Raw genomic sequence first — 17,084 nt, forward strand, 5'->3', positions numbered from 1 at the left:
GTGAAGAAAGGCTGAGAGTTGGGGTGTTCAGCCTGGAGAAGAGAAGGTTCCAGGAAGACCTTTTTGGGGTCTTCCAATATATAAAGGGGGCATATAAGTAAGACAGTGAGAGGCTATTTAATCAAGCCTGTAGTGGCAGAAGGAGGGACAACATTTGTTAACAGAGGGGGAAAGCTTAGATTGGATGTGAGGAAGAAATGTTTTACACTGAGAGTGGTGAGAGCCTGGGCCAGGTTGGCCAGAGAGGGGGTGCATGAACCATCCCTGGAGACATCCCAGGCCAGGCTGGACGGGGCTCTGAGCAACCTGAGCTGGTGAAGATGTCCCCCCTCATGGCAGGTAGGGAACTAGGGGAGCTTTTAAGGTCCTTTCCAACCCAAACTATTCCAAGATTCTACAAACCCAACCTCAACCACTTCAACCTCTTCAACCTTCCTTGACCCAACTTCAACCCCACCTCAACCTCTTCAGCCTGAGCTGGTGAAGATGTCCCTGCCCATGGCAGGGGTGGCACTGGATGACATTTGAAGGTCCCATCCATCTCAAATCACTCTGTAATACTCCAGTGGCTTTTGGTAACTCTTAGTTTTCGTTATGTTTTGACTCTCTAGTCTCCTATAATGACTGTGTTAACTTTTGTCTTGAAAAATGCTTTTCTTGAGTAATACAGATAATAGATTTTTCCAACATGCTCTGATAATGAGTCGCTAGAGTCTGTTCTACTCAGCTTGCTGGGCTCCATATGGTGTGACATTTTATCTGTCATTAGCAGGATAACTTATTGCAACCTCTGTATTTCTGAACATTCTCATCTGTTAAGAAAGATTTCTAAACTCTAAATTAGCTTTTAAAAATATGTACGCTATGATGCACGAAGGTGGCTCTCGGTGGTAGGTTATTAGATTGCAGCCATTAGCTTTATGGGGTTTTTTTTCTTGTTATGTTTTTGTGCTTGAGGGAGGGTCTCTATATAAGTGCAATTCACTTTATGGTTTAATTGATACTCTGATGCATCCGAGTGCTTCCCCCCGACCTTGTTTTGTCACGTCTCGGCAGTATATTGTGCATATGACAAGCTCTTAGTAAACTTCTTGGCATAGACAGTTTTTGCAGCAGAGAACAACAAATTGACCAGTGAGAATGTAAAGAAGAATGAAGAACCATATTAGAGGAGAACCCTTTGGGAAACTACCCACCAAATATGCTACTTTAAAATCAATACTGGGGCTCGACCTTTTTGTACTACTGTGTATTTTAAAGCTTAATATTGATTTCTGTTTTAATAACATGTTTATTCTAGTTTACTGGCATAGGGTCTGGAGAACATAAGGAAAATTTAAAATGATTGATTTACTTAGAGTTTTCATTCTACATTTTAGCGAGGTAAATTTATAAAGAGCGTGTTAATGTATCTTCAGTCTATATGGGTCATATGCTAAATGTAGGGAAACCTTTTTTGAAGTAGGTTTATTTTCTTGATAAATGTTGATATTTTCCCTGGTAATTAACCATGGTAACTAACATGGTAATTAACCATGGTAAATTAGGAGACTGGCTTTTTCTTGCATTATTCTGCTCATGTGGGACAAAACCGCACTGTGTTTCTAAAGAGTTGTACTGTAGTGTTCTGCCACAGGGACCTCTTGAATAGTATTTAGATTAAGTTTAAAAACAGTCAGGAAAATTCTCATGTCTCCTAATGACAGTAGGATTGAAAGCTGGAAATACCTCCATGAAGCAGTAAAAGTGATTATAATTTAAAAGTGATTATAATTATTTTGATTTCTGACAGATGAAGAATAAGAATTTAATATTGTGGGGCAAACTCAACCCCAGCTAAAGGTATTTCCTAATTGATAATCCCATTTAGGAACGTGAGAATTGATACAATGGGCTTGCACCAAAACTTGTCTTCTCTTCTTGTCTTTTCTCTCACCAGTAAATATTGCAGAGAGAGATTCAAATGCTGTTTGAAAATACAATTGAGAGAAATTAACTTGGATAATCTAGTGTGAAAAGGTCTACTTTTGAAGTAAAGCTCTGTCAGTACTGTGTATATTTATGTAGCCTATGGATAATTCTCTTTGTTTCTATGTGTTTATACAGTGTGATTTGTCTTCTCCATCTGCTGGGAAGCTTAACCTTTTCCTAGTATGACATTCAGTGTAGCAGGAAAAAGACCTGGCTATTGATTTGAGAGAGTAAAACTTGGGTATTTTATAGTGATAAACAGGACTTGGCAAGATATGTCATCCAGTGGAAGATAAGTGATAAATTGTGTGTGAACTGGAAAGAAAGGCTAATGTGACATCTAAAAAGGGCCTATTTGTGAATGTGACACGTGTGTGTGTGATTCTTGTTCCATATCTGAAGATGTAGAGTTGATCAAGAGAGGACTTAAAAGAGTAGTTGGGTAAGATTGCAGAGCTGGCTATTTTAGAGTGTAAAATCAGGTAATGCTGGGTGATGTTGAGGGCTGTTTACCGAAACAAAGCAGTCAAGTTTGGATTGTATAAGTGATTTTATAGAAATAAAGTCAACATATTTCTTTTGAGTGTCTAGAAGGTCACTTCAGCATCAGGGCTGGGAACATGCACAGAGAAAGTGGCAAGTTTTGGTGTCACTTCCAGCGCTTGAGTTTGTCCTGTTCTCCCTTCTCAATAAAACATGTTATGTTTTCCTCTCACAGCACAAGCTTCGCTCATCTGATCTCACAACCAGTAGATGATGGAGCGATTTTGTTCTTTAACAGCCATAGTGTTAGTGAGGTCTGGCAGATGATGGGATAACATGGGACAAGAGGGAACGGGGAGGGGGAGGCTGGGCCAGGACTGTCTCTTTGCAGGCGAGGGAAGAAGCCAAGATTAACTGTGAAGACATCATGAGATTGAGCCAAGATTTACCTCTAAAACAAGTTGCGGGATCAGGTGAGCGGTTGTAACTGGTACCTTTTTGGAGAGCCAGCTGTTGTCAAGATAATCCTGTTAGGGAAGCTTAAGTCACCTTCTGAATTGCGTTGTACCCTTTTTAAAACCGTAAAACTTTAGCACATGAGCTTTCCTGCAAAATGCCAAGGAAATGTCAAGTTATTTCAGAAACCTGTTCTACTTGCCTTATTGTTTTTGAAGAAGAACAAACAGTATTTGGCAATGGTGGAGTTATTTTTCCAAGACGTTTGTTACTGCTCTGATTCTCCATTAATACAATTATGTCTGGCTCTTGGTATGTATGGAGATAAATCGTGGCGATGGGAAGTGGAAATTGGAGTAAGCGGTGCTATAATTCACTCCTGCTTTTAGAAACACCGCTTTTCGAGGGATTATTTTTCACTTGGATTTTCAAGCTTGCCATCTCAACTGACAAGTTGTATACCAAGCTTCCTCTTGATAAGTTTATTTCTAGGAGAGACGGGGAAATGACTTGAAGCCATTGAGTTTATTTGGAGAGAGCATCAACAAAAATAACATTGCTTCCTAGGTTTGGATTTAAATAGAGAGGAGGGGAATTATTCCCTGCTGGCAATTTTAAACAAACCTTTGCTTTCAAACCACTGAGCTCTTTCATTTTGAGAAGCAGCAAATGAATAGACATAGCGGAGAAACACAACTTTCTTTTCTTACTATTATTTTTGACTGTCACTTCATTTTAATAGATAATTAACGTTGTCGTAGGTTCAAGGCTGCCTTTGCAGATCCCAAGAGGAGTGATATTAAATTTGAAAGTAATTTCAAGTGGAGTTGTGTGGATATTGGGGGGAAAAGTCTTAGCTAAATACATCTATAAATTATGTAAACCAGTATTACTATTCTGACGTGGGGTCTCTGCTTGCCGCTGGCAGAAAGGGAGAAATTGGTTCTTCTGTCTCTATAGAATACTGATCGATATGCATATATTCATGAAGTATAATTACCAAGTCCTCTCAACCAACCTTCCCCAAAATACCCCACAGTCCCCCCTAAAATACCTTATAATTCAATTATCTTAAAGTCAACACAACCATTTTCCATAGAGTATGAGCAGCCCTCACACTCAGAAGAGTCAGTGTCCATATTGCAACATGTATTAATAAGTTCTCCGTGGACATATTGTTGATAAATTGAAGAGCTGTATATAATTGAGTTTTGTAATGAGTGTCTTTGTGTTGATCAAGGACTGGCACATGAAATAATGTGGCCATTAGTGAGGATATTCCAATTTATGGGTGTTATACTGAGGCTGGGAGGCAGCTGGAAAATGGAAACGGATGAACGTGTTGAAAGGAATGGAATTACTGGGCTAATTCTTAGGTGTGATTTGGGCAATGTCACCTTTGAAATAAGGGGTAACAGAGAATGGAATGAAATGGTGAAGTAGGGCGAGGTGAAACATACTCTTAATGAAGATAATTTGTATTTAGTTCAGTGTTTTATTGGGTTGGATAACAGCCCTCAGCCTAAAGAGTAAAGCAAAGCACTTAATACTTTGCTCTCCTTGTTATTGCGAACGTGCCCCAAACTAATGGAATTTTCTTATAATGTGGGACTGACAAAGACAAGTGTATAATGAGACATGTTAGATGGAGGAGTTAACATATGGAAAAAGTTCACTTGCTTGCTTAGGCATCAATTTCAGAATCACTATCACTTTATTTTTGTTAATATTTATAATAAATAAAGCACTAATTTATATATGTGTATGGCCAACATTAAGGAGAAACAGGTTACTGCGAGGAGGAAGTGGATCTGGGAATAAAGCAGAGTTCTTGTTAAAATTAATAATATCAATGGCAAGCATAAGTAACTAACAGTAATTATATATAATATAGTAGAAGACCATAGGAAAACCTCACTTGTGTATGCAGTCCGAGGTAGAAGAGCCAAAAAGCCTCAAGATTTGTCATATTTTTGCTATTTATTTTCATTATATTGTGGCGATTCTGTGGCTGCAAATGCTATTGGTATCTTTGATCTCTTTCTGTGTGCACCATTATCATGAGACCTCTTGGTCATTTGTAGTGAATTTGTCCAAGAATTTAGGTTGTGTTCTATAACTTGTAACTGTGTGGTCACCTGTGAATGGTTTGACACTAAACACTCATGAAATAATCACAATTCTGGGTTTGACCTACATGTTTCTTTTTTATATGCCCATATTTTTGAAGCCTTAGACTTTTGATTTGCCTTCTGTTTTTTCCTATTTTACCAGACTTGATTCTCTTGTACTTAGAGTGAGATGTTCAGTATGCCAATGTCTCAAAACCCACTTGGATAGAATATAAGTCCAGCAAAATTTGTCCTTTTTACACCATGACTTCACAGTTTAGAAGGATATTTTCTGTTAATGTTTTCATGATCTGAAATATAGGGCTTAGAAATAGAGTTTTGGCACAGAAGTTTAAATGAAGTGGTTGCTACTAATGTTAGGAATAGCCCCCTTCACCTGTAGTATGCAAAGAATTCTGTGAATAGAAAAGAACTGTTTTAAATGTGTAAATAATGTGAAGAAATCAATGTAGAAGAACTTCGTGTTGTCATTCTGAGACTTTTGTGAAGTAGACATTACCTTTCAGGTAATTTGTATGTATATCTTAGTCCTTAACCATCTTTTGCACAGGCAGCTGAATGTTACATGGTTAATCTGACTTTGCAGCCAGGTGAATAATCTGTTACTAGAAATGGAGTAGGAGAAATATCTATTTCACACTTCTCAGGCTTTGGTTCAGGTTAAAGTTGTTTTCCTGATGTCTCTTGCATCTCTTTCAGATGCCTTGTCATCTCATTAAATATTGAAACTCGGCACTCCGAAACATTATTCATTCATTAATATTACATCGTGGCCTAAACAGCATTGTTAGAAACATTTTGGGATGTTCTGTGAGTCTGTCAGAATCCATTAACGAAATTCCTGGTGTCAAACTAAGCAAAAAACCTGATTAAAAGTTTCTGCTGTGAACACAGAATCCCAGGATGTCAGGGGTTGGAAGGGCCCTGGAAAGCTCATCCAGTGCAATCCCCCCATGGAGCAGGAACACCCAGATGAGGTTACACAGGAAGGTGTCCAGGCGGGTTGGAATGTCTGCAGAGAAGGAGACTCCACAACCCCCTGGGCAGCCTGGGCCAGGCTCTGCCACCCTCACCGGGAAGAAGTTTCTTCTCAAATTTAAGTGGAACCTCCTGTGTTCCAGTTTGTACCCATTACCTGTTGTCACCGAGAAGAGCCTGGCTCCATCCTCCTGACACTCACCCTTTAGATATCTGTAAACATTAATGAGCTCACCCCTCAGTCTCCTCTTGTCCAGCTCCAGAGCCCCAGCTCCCTCAGCCTTTCCTCACACGGGAGATGCTCCACTCCCTTCAGCATCTTTGTTGCCCTGTGCTGGACTCTCTCCAGCAGTTCCCTGTCCTGCTGGAACTGAGGGGCCACAACTGGACACAATATTCCAGGTGTGGTCTCCCCAGGGCAGAGCAGAGGGGCAGGAGAACCTCTCTGACCTACTGACCACCCCCTTCTAACCCACCCCAGGTCCCATTGGCTTCCTGGCCACAAGGGCCCAGTGCTGGCTCATGGTCACCCTGCTGTCCCCAGGACCCCCAGGTCCCTTTCCCCTACACTGCTCTCTAATAGGTCATTGCCCAACTTACACTGGAACCTGTGGTTGTTCTGCCCAGATTCAAGACTCTACACTTGCCCTTGTTATATTTCATTACATTTTTCCCCACCCAGCTCTCCAGCCTGTCCAGGTCTCTGATGGCAGCACAGCTTCCAGTGTCCCCACTCCTCCCAGCTTGGTGTCATCAGCAAACTTGCTGACAGTCACTCTATTCCCTCATCCAAGTCATTGATGAATATATTGAATAATAGCGGCCCCAGCACTGCCCCCTGAGGCACTGCACTGGATACAGGCCTCAACTGGACTCTGCCCTTTGACTACAACTCTCTGGCTTCTTTACCTCACTACCTGATCATCCAGACAGCACTCTCTGTTTAGCTGTGAGGATGCTGTGGGAGACTGTGTCCAATGCTTTACTGAAGTCAAGGTAGATCATGCCCACTGCTCTGCCATCATCCATCCACCTCATTATGTCCTCATAAAAGGCGATGAGGTTGGTCAAGCACAACTTCCCCTTGATGAAGCCATGTTGACTGCCCCTAATGCCCCTCTTATCCCTGATATGCCTTGAGATGGCACCAAGGAGAAGTTGTTCCATCAGTTTCCCAGGGATGGAGGTGAGACTGACCAGTCTGTAGTTACCTGGTTCCTCCTTCTTGCCCTTTTTGAAGACTGGAGGGATATTTGATTCCCTCCAGTCCTCAGGCACCATTTCCCAAGTCTTGGCAAAGAGCACCTTGTGCTCTTATTTTCAGTCAGCGTCAACCTTTTGAATTGAAGGGATATCATACAGATATTAGTGATCGGAAATGAAAGATGAACGCAAGTGGATAAAATTAACTAAATCCTAATTGTGAGAAAGAGTACGGATTCTTGTATTCTGAAATGTTTATACTTTCCTTTCATGTCATGTGGAGCTCATTTTTAAGGATCATTTTCAACTTTAAAGCATAATACTTCTTAATTTTTTTTCTATGTTTTATAGAGAAAAGGAGGGGATGATTTTCCTGATAGTGGACTTTGAAAAGGCAAATATTTCAAGTTTGGTTGGTCGGAGGTAGTGGAAAAATGACCCAGTTCATGCTTTGGACTTGACTAAATTTATCTCGGGTCACCACTGATCCCTTGGGACTGTAGTAAAGATGGAACAACTGGCAAGTTGTCATTTCCATGCAAAGTAACAAAAAGAGAATGTATAATCTTTAACAGCATAACAGATTTTCAATATCAGTAATAATGGCTGAAAATATTGCTCTTTTTGTTTTTAATGTACTATTATTTACCAATTTTAGATTTCCTATGGATTCTGATTAGTGTAGAATAAGATGTGTAGTGGCTGTTGAAGCACAAAGCTGTTTTTTTATAACATTTCTCAGCGTGTTGCTGTTGTCTTTGAATTAAAAGGTGCTTTTTGCCTTCATGATTATCTTTAATATCTGCAGGTGCTTTTCAAGAATGACAAAAATGGATGTTTGGAAGAAAACAATAGAGTGAAATCTTCTGGATTGACAATTAAATTCATCTTGTTAGCGTGGCTCCCGTTGGGTGCTGTGCAGGGTTACACGACCATGTCAGAAATTCAGGTGCTAAAATCAACAATTCTCTTGAACTCATTTAAGAAAATGGATTGGAATAGGATGCAATTCTTTGTTGTTCAGAATGCAGCGAAGTTTTACTATGCAATTTTTGTAAGTATATTTATATCTCTTAGGAGGTACAGAAAACTTGGTGACTTGTCCTGTCAGAGGTATTTTTGCCTCTGAAATTTATAATTCTGCTGTGCAGTAATTAGGCAGATGACCTAGTTGTGTGTTTTGACCTCACTTATTTTGCTGGACCTTATAGTTGCCAATTGTTCCTTTTATGTCATTACAGAATTGAGGGATTATTTTTGTTGTTACTATTTTGTTTAGTGTTATTTTTATCTTGTTATTTAATACTAGTTTTGTTTGAATATAAATAATTTTTTAAAATTGATTTATGCAGACAATATGAGATTCTGAAGACCTAAAAATCACCTTTCTATGGAACCTCTTTAATATAGATGTCTATAGCGTATTCCTTACCATGCATTAATTTAGGCAAATTTATTTTAACTCTACTGTTAACTGCAGTAAATGGCCAAGATGAACTAAGCAATTGATATCATTATATACTTCTTTCATGGTGTTTGTGATGGTCAACCATGGTTGATGAGACTGTTGCATGCTGGTTGGGTGTTCTTACCCAGTTTTTGGGTGACAATATATGGTGCAATGTCACTGCTGTGAGGTTCCCGCTGTTCTTATTGGGGCTAAATCAGTACCACTGGTTTGGGGAAAAGCCATTATTTGAATTTATTTGGGCTTTTCCGTAGCTGCGGACAAGGAGGTTTTCCTCCTGGAGATGTGGGGTGAGTGTTCAGGCTGATAATGCTCTGAAACGGTTCTTCCTGGAAAGGATTGGATCTTCCTGGAAGGATCGTCGGGCATTGGAACAGGCTGCCCAGGGCAGTGGTGGAGTCACCATTCCTGGAGGTGTTTAATAGATGCATATGTGAGGTTCTCAGGGACACGGGTTAGCGTGAGGTTTGGGTATAGTTGGACTTGCTCTTACGGGTCTCTTCCAACCAAAATGTTACTATGATAAGACCAAGTTTGGGAATCCCAGGACCCTGAGACCAAATGTTCAGTCTGAAGAACGGGAAGCTTAAGCCGTAGTGAAGGAGCATCAAGGTAGGAACACTTAAATAGGAAAAAGTTCTGTGGAGATTGGGTAGCTCCCATGAGTGCTGAGGTAGCTCATGTCACTGTAAAGCCACTCCTGATTGTCTTTAGGTGGTCATGGTGTTCGGAAGAGGTTCCTGAAGATGTTTAGAAAGCAAATGTCATTCCCATCTACAACAAGGGCAATTGGGGAGATCTGGCCATTAGGACAGGAAGCAGTGGCTACAAACTGAAATGCATGAAATTCCATCTGAACACAAGAAAATACTGCGGAGGTGGCTGCACACCGGATCAGGTTGCTCTAAGAGGTTGTGAAGTGTCCATTTATGGAGACAGTCACAACCCAAATGGACACGGTCCTGGGCAACCTGCTATGAGGGACCTGCTTGAACGGATTGTCACACAAGGTCCCTTCCAGCCTGAGAACTGTGTGGTTCTGAGAGCTGTGGGCTGTTCTTTTGAATTTATAAAGTAAGGGGCAATCATCAAGCATTTAAAGGGTGGGTGAAATATGTTGTAATGCAGAATTTAAAGGCGCCAGAAGCTTAAGGGTAATAGATAAGTGACTTAATCATTGAGTGTTTGTTTACTACACTGCAAGAGGTATCAGTGTCATGCAAGAATAAATGTTCTTTATAGTGTTAACTAACTGTTAAAGTCCTCAAGGATGGTGCTGTAGATAAGCAAGAGTTTTTGCTTTTTGGGTACGATTGTGCTATAAAACAGTTGAGCATGAAAAACCAAAGCGTTAATCCAAACTTTAGTACAGAGGGATTCTTGTTAATGCTTTATGTGTTTTTTCAAATAGTGCCATGGCCAGCATTGCATCCTGTAGTTCTTTAAATCAGCTGCTGTAACTAAATGGCCGTATGCTTCTTGAAACGGTAACGCATAATTACTTGGAAGTATTTTATTTAAACTATCAACTGTGTAGAGAAATGTATAGCTGGCAGCTTTCTCTGCTGTTTCAGCAGCTTTTTTAAAAACACTTCCTATATAACAGATCAGCGTAGGGCCTAATGTCTCTCATTTAAGCTTTGTGCTTAAATGTGAGAATCATTATATTGAGTCTTTATATTTGTTGTAATTAAAAATGTCATTTTAAGTGGTCTGTTGGAGTCGTGGACTGTACTGACTGTACTGACAGGCTGTGCTATTTAAGTCCTTTTAAAATGCACGTGTGCATCTATTTTTTTACTTTTGGCAAGATAATATAATTTATTACTGTAGATTTAGCTGATGTTTGCCTTTATTCCGCAGCAGTATACGCTGAATGCCAGCGAAATGAATTTGTAATGTCAAGGAAGAAAACTACTGTAAGTTGATGCAAGCAAATGTTTGAGATCAGCGCCGATCTGCCTTGTGTTTGTTTCATTAAGCTCCTACAAGCCACCCAATTATGGAACTCAAATAAATGAAAATTACTTCAAAATCCTGCTTCCTTTGTTTAAACTCTGGTGAATTTAAATCAGGTGAGATGGGTAGTTAGGACTTTTTTTGGAGAATCATAGTTGATGTAAGTGAAGAGGTCTTCAGGAATTTAACTGGTTATGTTTTGTTCTATAGGTGGGATGTGAGATAACACAAATGAGGATTAGAGTAGATAGGAAAGACTTCAAATAGTTTCTTTAAGGTGCTGCTATAAGTAAGGCAGCCTTGGATGTTATTGAGGAGCATAGAACAAGTACCTTTATGGCCTAAATTGTTTAATATATGACATTTGGGCATTTAGTTAATTGAAATGAAGAGCTGCTCAATTCTTCATGTAGAGGAGAATTGGAAATTGAAAGACAAATTCCAAGAGCTGACAAGACAGAACTGTGAAAACTCCCTGGTATTTCCAAGCCAAATAATAAGACAATTCCTGAATGGTTCTGTCTTGATCCAAAGGTCCACAAGACGGACGGACAGTAAGACAGAGGGATCAGCTTAGAGGGGTTTGTGCCGAAGATCAAGGAAAGGAACAAGAAGTCAAAATGGAAATTGCCAAAAGCGCAGGTTTTAATTTTAATCTTTCTGGTATGTTTTAAACTAAATGGATGTCTGGGGTTTTTTTCCTCACCAAAGAAGGAAGTTTTTGGGGGAGTACAAGGCAATCCAGACAACTTTGGAACAGTTCAAGTAAAGTTAATGGCAAAAATGTAACAAATATTCAAGATTTCTTACTGATAGAGAAGGGAATGGGAAGAGACAAAGTACATTATACTTAAGGGAAATAACAGCAGAGAATAAGTAATTCCATTCCCCCCAGCATAAGAACGTATCTATTTTAAACAACACATCTTGTCAGTGGCTGCTGAAACACTTGGCGTCTTCAGAAAGTTACTGGTTCAACTGGAGAAGCTGGAGATGTGCTGTGAATGAGAAATGCAGGTGATAGATCTAGAAGGTGGTTAGTAATGGGATTTCTTGGAAAGCAGTCTTGGAGTTCATCTTAAGATTGTTATTTCTAAAAGATGCATATGGTACAAAATATAGTATAGTGAGAGAAAGGTTCGGGTGTTATATGTGAGGAAATAAATAATTGATCTCAGTAGCTGAGTGGTATGGAAGTACCAAGATACTTCTGCTAATAAACTTAAATATGTTTTGGCATTGTAAATATTCTATATAGAAGTAGCTAGGAATTAAGAAACTGGGAAGTATTGGTTAATCCAAGTGAAATCCTCTGGAAGTGGAACATGTATTTCTGCAGCTGGGGTGGTTGATCAGGGAAACATTTCTTACAAAAGGCTGAAAGTGGTTTTTGTGTTGAACATGAAGATGGAAAAGCAGATGAGACTTGTCTTGAAATGATCTTTGGTAAAACATTATTGGTCCCCAAGTGAATGTGTTTAAATGGGGAAAGTATAAATGGGTTTGGAGATGACAAGTGCTTTGGGGGTTTTTTTGGTTCTTGTTTTTAATTAAGTTTATCAATTTACACGAAGTATTACCTGCAAAACTGGTAACTGCCTGATGACGCAGGACATGCTTAATTTTGTTTGCATATTCATGCTGACTTTTACACCATTCTAAGTACATTTTTAAAGATAACAAGAAATCTGACTTGAAGGAAGAAAGGTGGTTTGTAACTAAGAAAATTGCATTTGGATGCACTGTGTTATGAGTGATGTAGGTAAGACGTTTCCATTTATGATATGGACACTTCACATCATTATTGGTATCAATGAGCAAGCTAGGATTAAATATTATTTGTCACCTTTGTGTGTAGGGAAAGAACTGTTTAGAAATATTATTTTACACATGAAGTGGGGGGAAAAGGAGGTAGGCGGAGGTGAATTGGTTAAAAACATACTTAATTACTGAAGGTAGGAGTTGGAAGTGATGGAAGTTCTTTGGGGATTAATCTGGCGATGCCAGTGAGATGGGATTTCCAACAAAGGATGGCATAGAATCCTTTTTTTTGGATTTTAATCACGTAATTTGCTTGGAAGGTCATAACTTACAGGATCAGCTATGGGGTTCTACAACTTTGGCAGGGATTTTCTAGGTGCCAGTTTTGGGTGTCCTAACTCCATCCTGTGGTAGGACACAGCTCTTCATGGCCAGGAAGATATTTGAAACTGGAGTGGCTACAAAAGGTAGTATCAAGATACATGAACTGATTTTAAATGGATGGATTAAGGTCAGAATAACAAGTCTTGCCATGAGTTCTCTACTTGTGGAGAGTTTTGGCAAAACAGGATGACCATGAGCCAGCACTGGGCCCTTGTGGCCAGGAAGCCAATGGTACCTGGGGTGGGTTAGAAGGGGGTGGTCAGTAGGTCAGAGAGGTTCTCCTGCCCCTCTGCTCTGCCCTGGGGAGACCACACCTGGAATATTGTGTCCAGTTGTGGCCCCTCAGTTCCAGCAGGACAGGGAACTGCTGGAGAGAGTCCAGCACAGGGCACCAAAGATGCTGAAGGGAGTGGAGCATCTCCCGTGTGAGGAAAGGCTGAGGGAGCTGGGGCTCTGGAGCTGGACAAGAGGAGACTGAGGGGTGACCTCATTCATGTATATCTAAAGTATACATGTATACATCCTTACTTCCATGGATATCTAAAGGGTGAGTGTCAGGAGGATGAAGCCAGGCTCTTCTCAGTGACAGCCAACGGTAGGACAAGGGACAGTGGGTTGAATCTGGAACAGAAGAAGTTCCACTTAAATTTGAGAAGAAACTTCTTCCTGGTGAGGGTGGCAGAGCCTGGCCCAGGCTGCCCAGGGGGGTTGTGGAGTCTCCTTCTGTGCAGACATTCCAACCCGCCTGGACACCTTCCTGTGTAACCTCATCTGGGTGTTCCTGCTCCATGGGGGGATTGCACTGGATGAGCTTTCCAGGTCCCTTCCAACCCCTGACGTTCTGGGATTCTGTGAAGAGTAGAAAAGAGCATCTTGTCCCTCTGTAGACACTTAGCAGGGAAGCTGAATGTAACAGTGATTGGGTTAAGCCATCAAAGCTGTTACCCTGATGTTAGGAACCCATTATTTAAGTGTTAGGAAAAGTGTATTTATTTTGTTTTTGCAGGAGAGGTTGAGAGGAGACCTTGTGAAGGTTCGTAATTCCCGGGGCAAGAAGACGACTTGAGAAGGACTGAGCTTGTGTCAAATGCAGAAGCAATTTGCCAAGAATTAGATGTAAACATCTGAGGTTTATTTTTTTTAATTTTGGAGAATTAGTATTGTGGAAACCTCTTGCAACCTTTTCCAAATATTGTCTGATTTTCTATAGTTTCTTTGCTAGGTATGGCATGCATAATGAGATGTTTTTAGGGGAAAACCACTTGTGGGTAGTAAAATCCAGCAAGGAAGGCGCTTCCCTCGGTCTCTGCAACACTTGATGCCTTTGCTGCCGTATCTCACCAGAAAAGGCTGCTGAGGCTTCTATTTTGACACATTTTTTTGCTTTTTAGACAAAACACGATTTCCACAATGGAAAAGACAAGCAGCATGTTTTGACTGCGCCATCGTTTGTGGGAAGGGTTTGTTCTATCAATTCTGCCGCAATAATTTGGGGGACCTTGGGAAATCACTTAATGGAACTTGGTCCATGTCTGCATAATGTTATTTTTTTTTCCTAGAGTAATTGAAGATGCTGCTTAATAAACTTTTTATAAAGATTCCCAGTTGGTTGCTGCATTTTGGAGGGTTGTGTCTGAGCACACAACTAATACATCTTGTAATTGTCTTTTCTTTCTTACCTCCCCACCTCACTTAAATATTTTCCCTGGGGAAGAATCTAATGCACTGTAATGCCGGTACCTTTTACCAAGTGACCCTACTCATTATGATTTGTTCTCTGAAACTCCCTTGACAACATCTAAATGCACTGAGAATACTTAAGCTTTTTCTCCATCACTCTTTCAAAACAATCTGTTTGAAGAAAGGGTGTTTCATAGTGTCATTACTCTTCTGAGTTCCCTAATGCTGACTCTGTGTTCAGTGTCACAACATACGTGCAACAGATGAGTTTTATTAGCTAAACAGTTTATATCGATGTATTTTCATGGAAATTAGGTGCGCTGTGCTTCTATCAAGCGCTACAGTGAATATTTCAAATATATTGATGGTTCGTGACATTTAAATGTTGGAAATATTCTGGGACTGGAGCTGCTGTTGTTAACTCGGCAACAAGTTCAATACTTGTTTTCATCTCATGTTTTCAAATTGCTGGGAAAGGTTTATTATGGGTTTTTGGTCTATTTGCAGCTTGGTAAATGCAGTATTTAGGTTTATGGTATGTCCAGGGTTAGGCAAACATGGTCCCATTGCAGAAAAGGAGGATTTAGCTGGAAATTGGGTGCCCCTGGCTGGTAGGAGAAAGATTTTTCCTGGATAAAATGGTCCTTAAAACCAGATCAAAACCAACTAATGGACAACTAGAGCTTCATGCATGTTCTTCTTCCTTAATGATATATATTCGTAAAGCTCTTGAATTAGTTGTCTTTGTATCATTTAACAAATAGTGGTGCTAAGGTTTTTGCGTGTTCCGATTTTGACACTTAAACCTGAAATAAACTTCATTTTTTAGCGAATATTTTTTAGGTGCCTTAAGCTGATAATCACGCGTTACAACGAGTGCTATAGAAGTGAATTTGTCCTTTGAAAATACATTTGGACAACAGCCCTTCAATGTGAATTTCCCTCCGTCTCCTGCAGACTGAAGCAAGAACAAGCGTATGTGCGAGATGAGTTCGGGAAACTCCTGGAGCAAGAGCGGATTTCATCCAACGAACACCTGACTCGAGCCATTCTCCGCGAAAGAGCCGCCACGGAGGAGGAGCGCCAGAAGGCCCAACGTTTTGTAAGTTCACAAACCCTTCTACAACTCCCAGATTTATTTTCCAACCAACCAGCTCCTCACACTTGCTTCAGGTTATTGGTAGAAGAGGAAAGCAGGTATTTTCTTGTTACTACTTAATATTATGTCATTTTTATTCCTTCTCAAATATCCCTGTCGTAAGAAGAGACGATTAGAAAGGGCCTAACCTTTCTGAAGGTTATAAATGTGTCATCTTTTGTATGTGGAAAATATTAAAAGCAATTGTTTTCCGGAGGGTAGAAGAGTGGGGTGATAGTCTTGGTCTATTTGATCCATGTGCTTATTCTTTGTTAAGAAGTTACAGACTAGAGAGTTTTTCCAGGGATTAATTAGTTCATATGTCAAGGAGATCCATGATATTGCTGGTTAACAATAAGAACTCAAGAAGTAAGGTTTTTGAAGTCTGTTGGTTTTGTTCTGGCGTGTAAAAGTCTAACTTAGATTGGAACAAGCTTCGTGAAAAATTTTGCGTCAAAGCATCATATTTCATTAGAGCTGATGTCTAAGAACTTTGTGACAAGGAAGTTGTAAAATACGGCTGTTTTCCTCTGGAAACTGACAGTATATATTTCAGTCTATTTCAAATGTCTGGCAGATTTATAACTACTTAGATATTGTGGTTTCTTGCTATATTGAGCTTCTGTTGACTCTTCTTTTTAACAATAATCATTACAGTCATCATTACAATCATCATTATTCCCTGAGGTATGAATATGCTTTTTTCAAATATAAATAGCAAACCAATTGGTATTTTCGAAGAAAAAGAGCATTCCTATTGAAATAGATGGCATTATGTGGGTCAGCATGCCTATAAATTTTGTTTGGCCCTCCGTATCTGAAATAAAATCAAAGCTTTCAAAGATTTATTGGTTGGTAACATAGTAAACCAATCACTTCAGTAAGCAATTGCTTTATCTCGACTGTGTGACTAAAAATCTATCACCCATGGGGTTTTTCCCACAATTTAAAACTGAACAAGTTTTAACTAAGTGCACCTGTATATAAGTATCTTCTGCAGACATTTCCTGATGCTTTTTCAGCTCTCTGGTAATGTTGGTGTTGAAGAAAAATTACAATATGCTAAAGAAATATTGACTCTTTTGTTATATTAAAATATGGGAACAAAGGAAAATGGAGAGCAGTGATGACCAAGGTACAACCTTTGTCTTTGGCGTTAAACCCTTGGATTCTTAATATTATACAAGAGAGATAAGGGATTTGTAGCCTCAACCTAATGAGGAGCTGAAGATTTATAATGGGGAATATTAATTTGCATAATTACGAGGGGGTTTGCATCTTTCACTTATTACTGTACTGAGCAGCACATGCTGCCTTTCTCATTGGCCAAACACTTGAGAGATTTCTTATTACGGATATTTATCTGGTTTATTTAGCCATTATGTCAATTTTATTGTTCGTTTTCACTGCCTCTAGGATATTTTAAGTTAGCAATCTCCATTAACTAGTGGTGAACTTAATCAACATGGGG

The 17,084-nt window shown here is 39.7% G+C and overlaps 1 protein-coding gene across 2 annotated transcripts in view; it reads left to right on the top strand.

Annotated features, from left to right (window-relative positions):
* CHCHD3 (coiled-coil-helix-coiled-coil-helix domain containing 3) overlaps positions 1 to 17,084 on the top strand; it is a 158,798-nt gene that overhangs the window by 33,413 nt on the left and 108,301 nt on the right. For both annotated transcript variants that reach the window (XM_082060017.1, XM_082060018.1), the window contains exon 4: positions 15,433 to 15,577. In XM_082060017.1, the coding sequence (XP_081916143.1) occupies positions 15,433 to 15,577 (145 nt within the window). The remainder of the gene's footprint in view (positions 1 to 15,432; positions 15,578 to 17,084) is intronic.

The sequence above is a fragment of the Streptopelia decaocto genome (assembly GCF_964273445.1).
Source record: "Streptopelia decaocto genome assembly, chromosome: 1".
Taxonomy (NCBI): Eukaryota; Metazoa; Chordata; class Aves; order Columbiformes; family Columbidae; genus Streptopelia; species Streptopelia decaocto.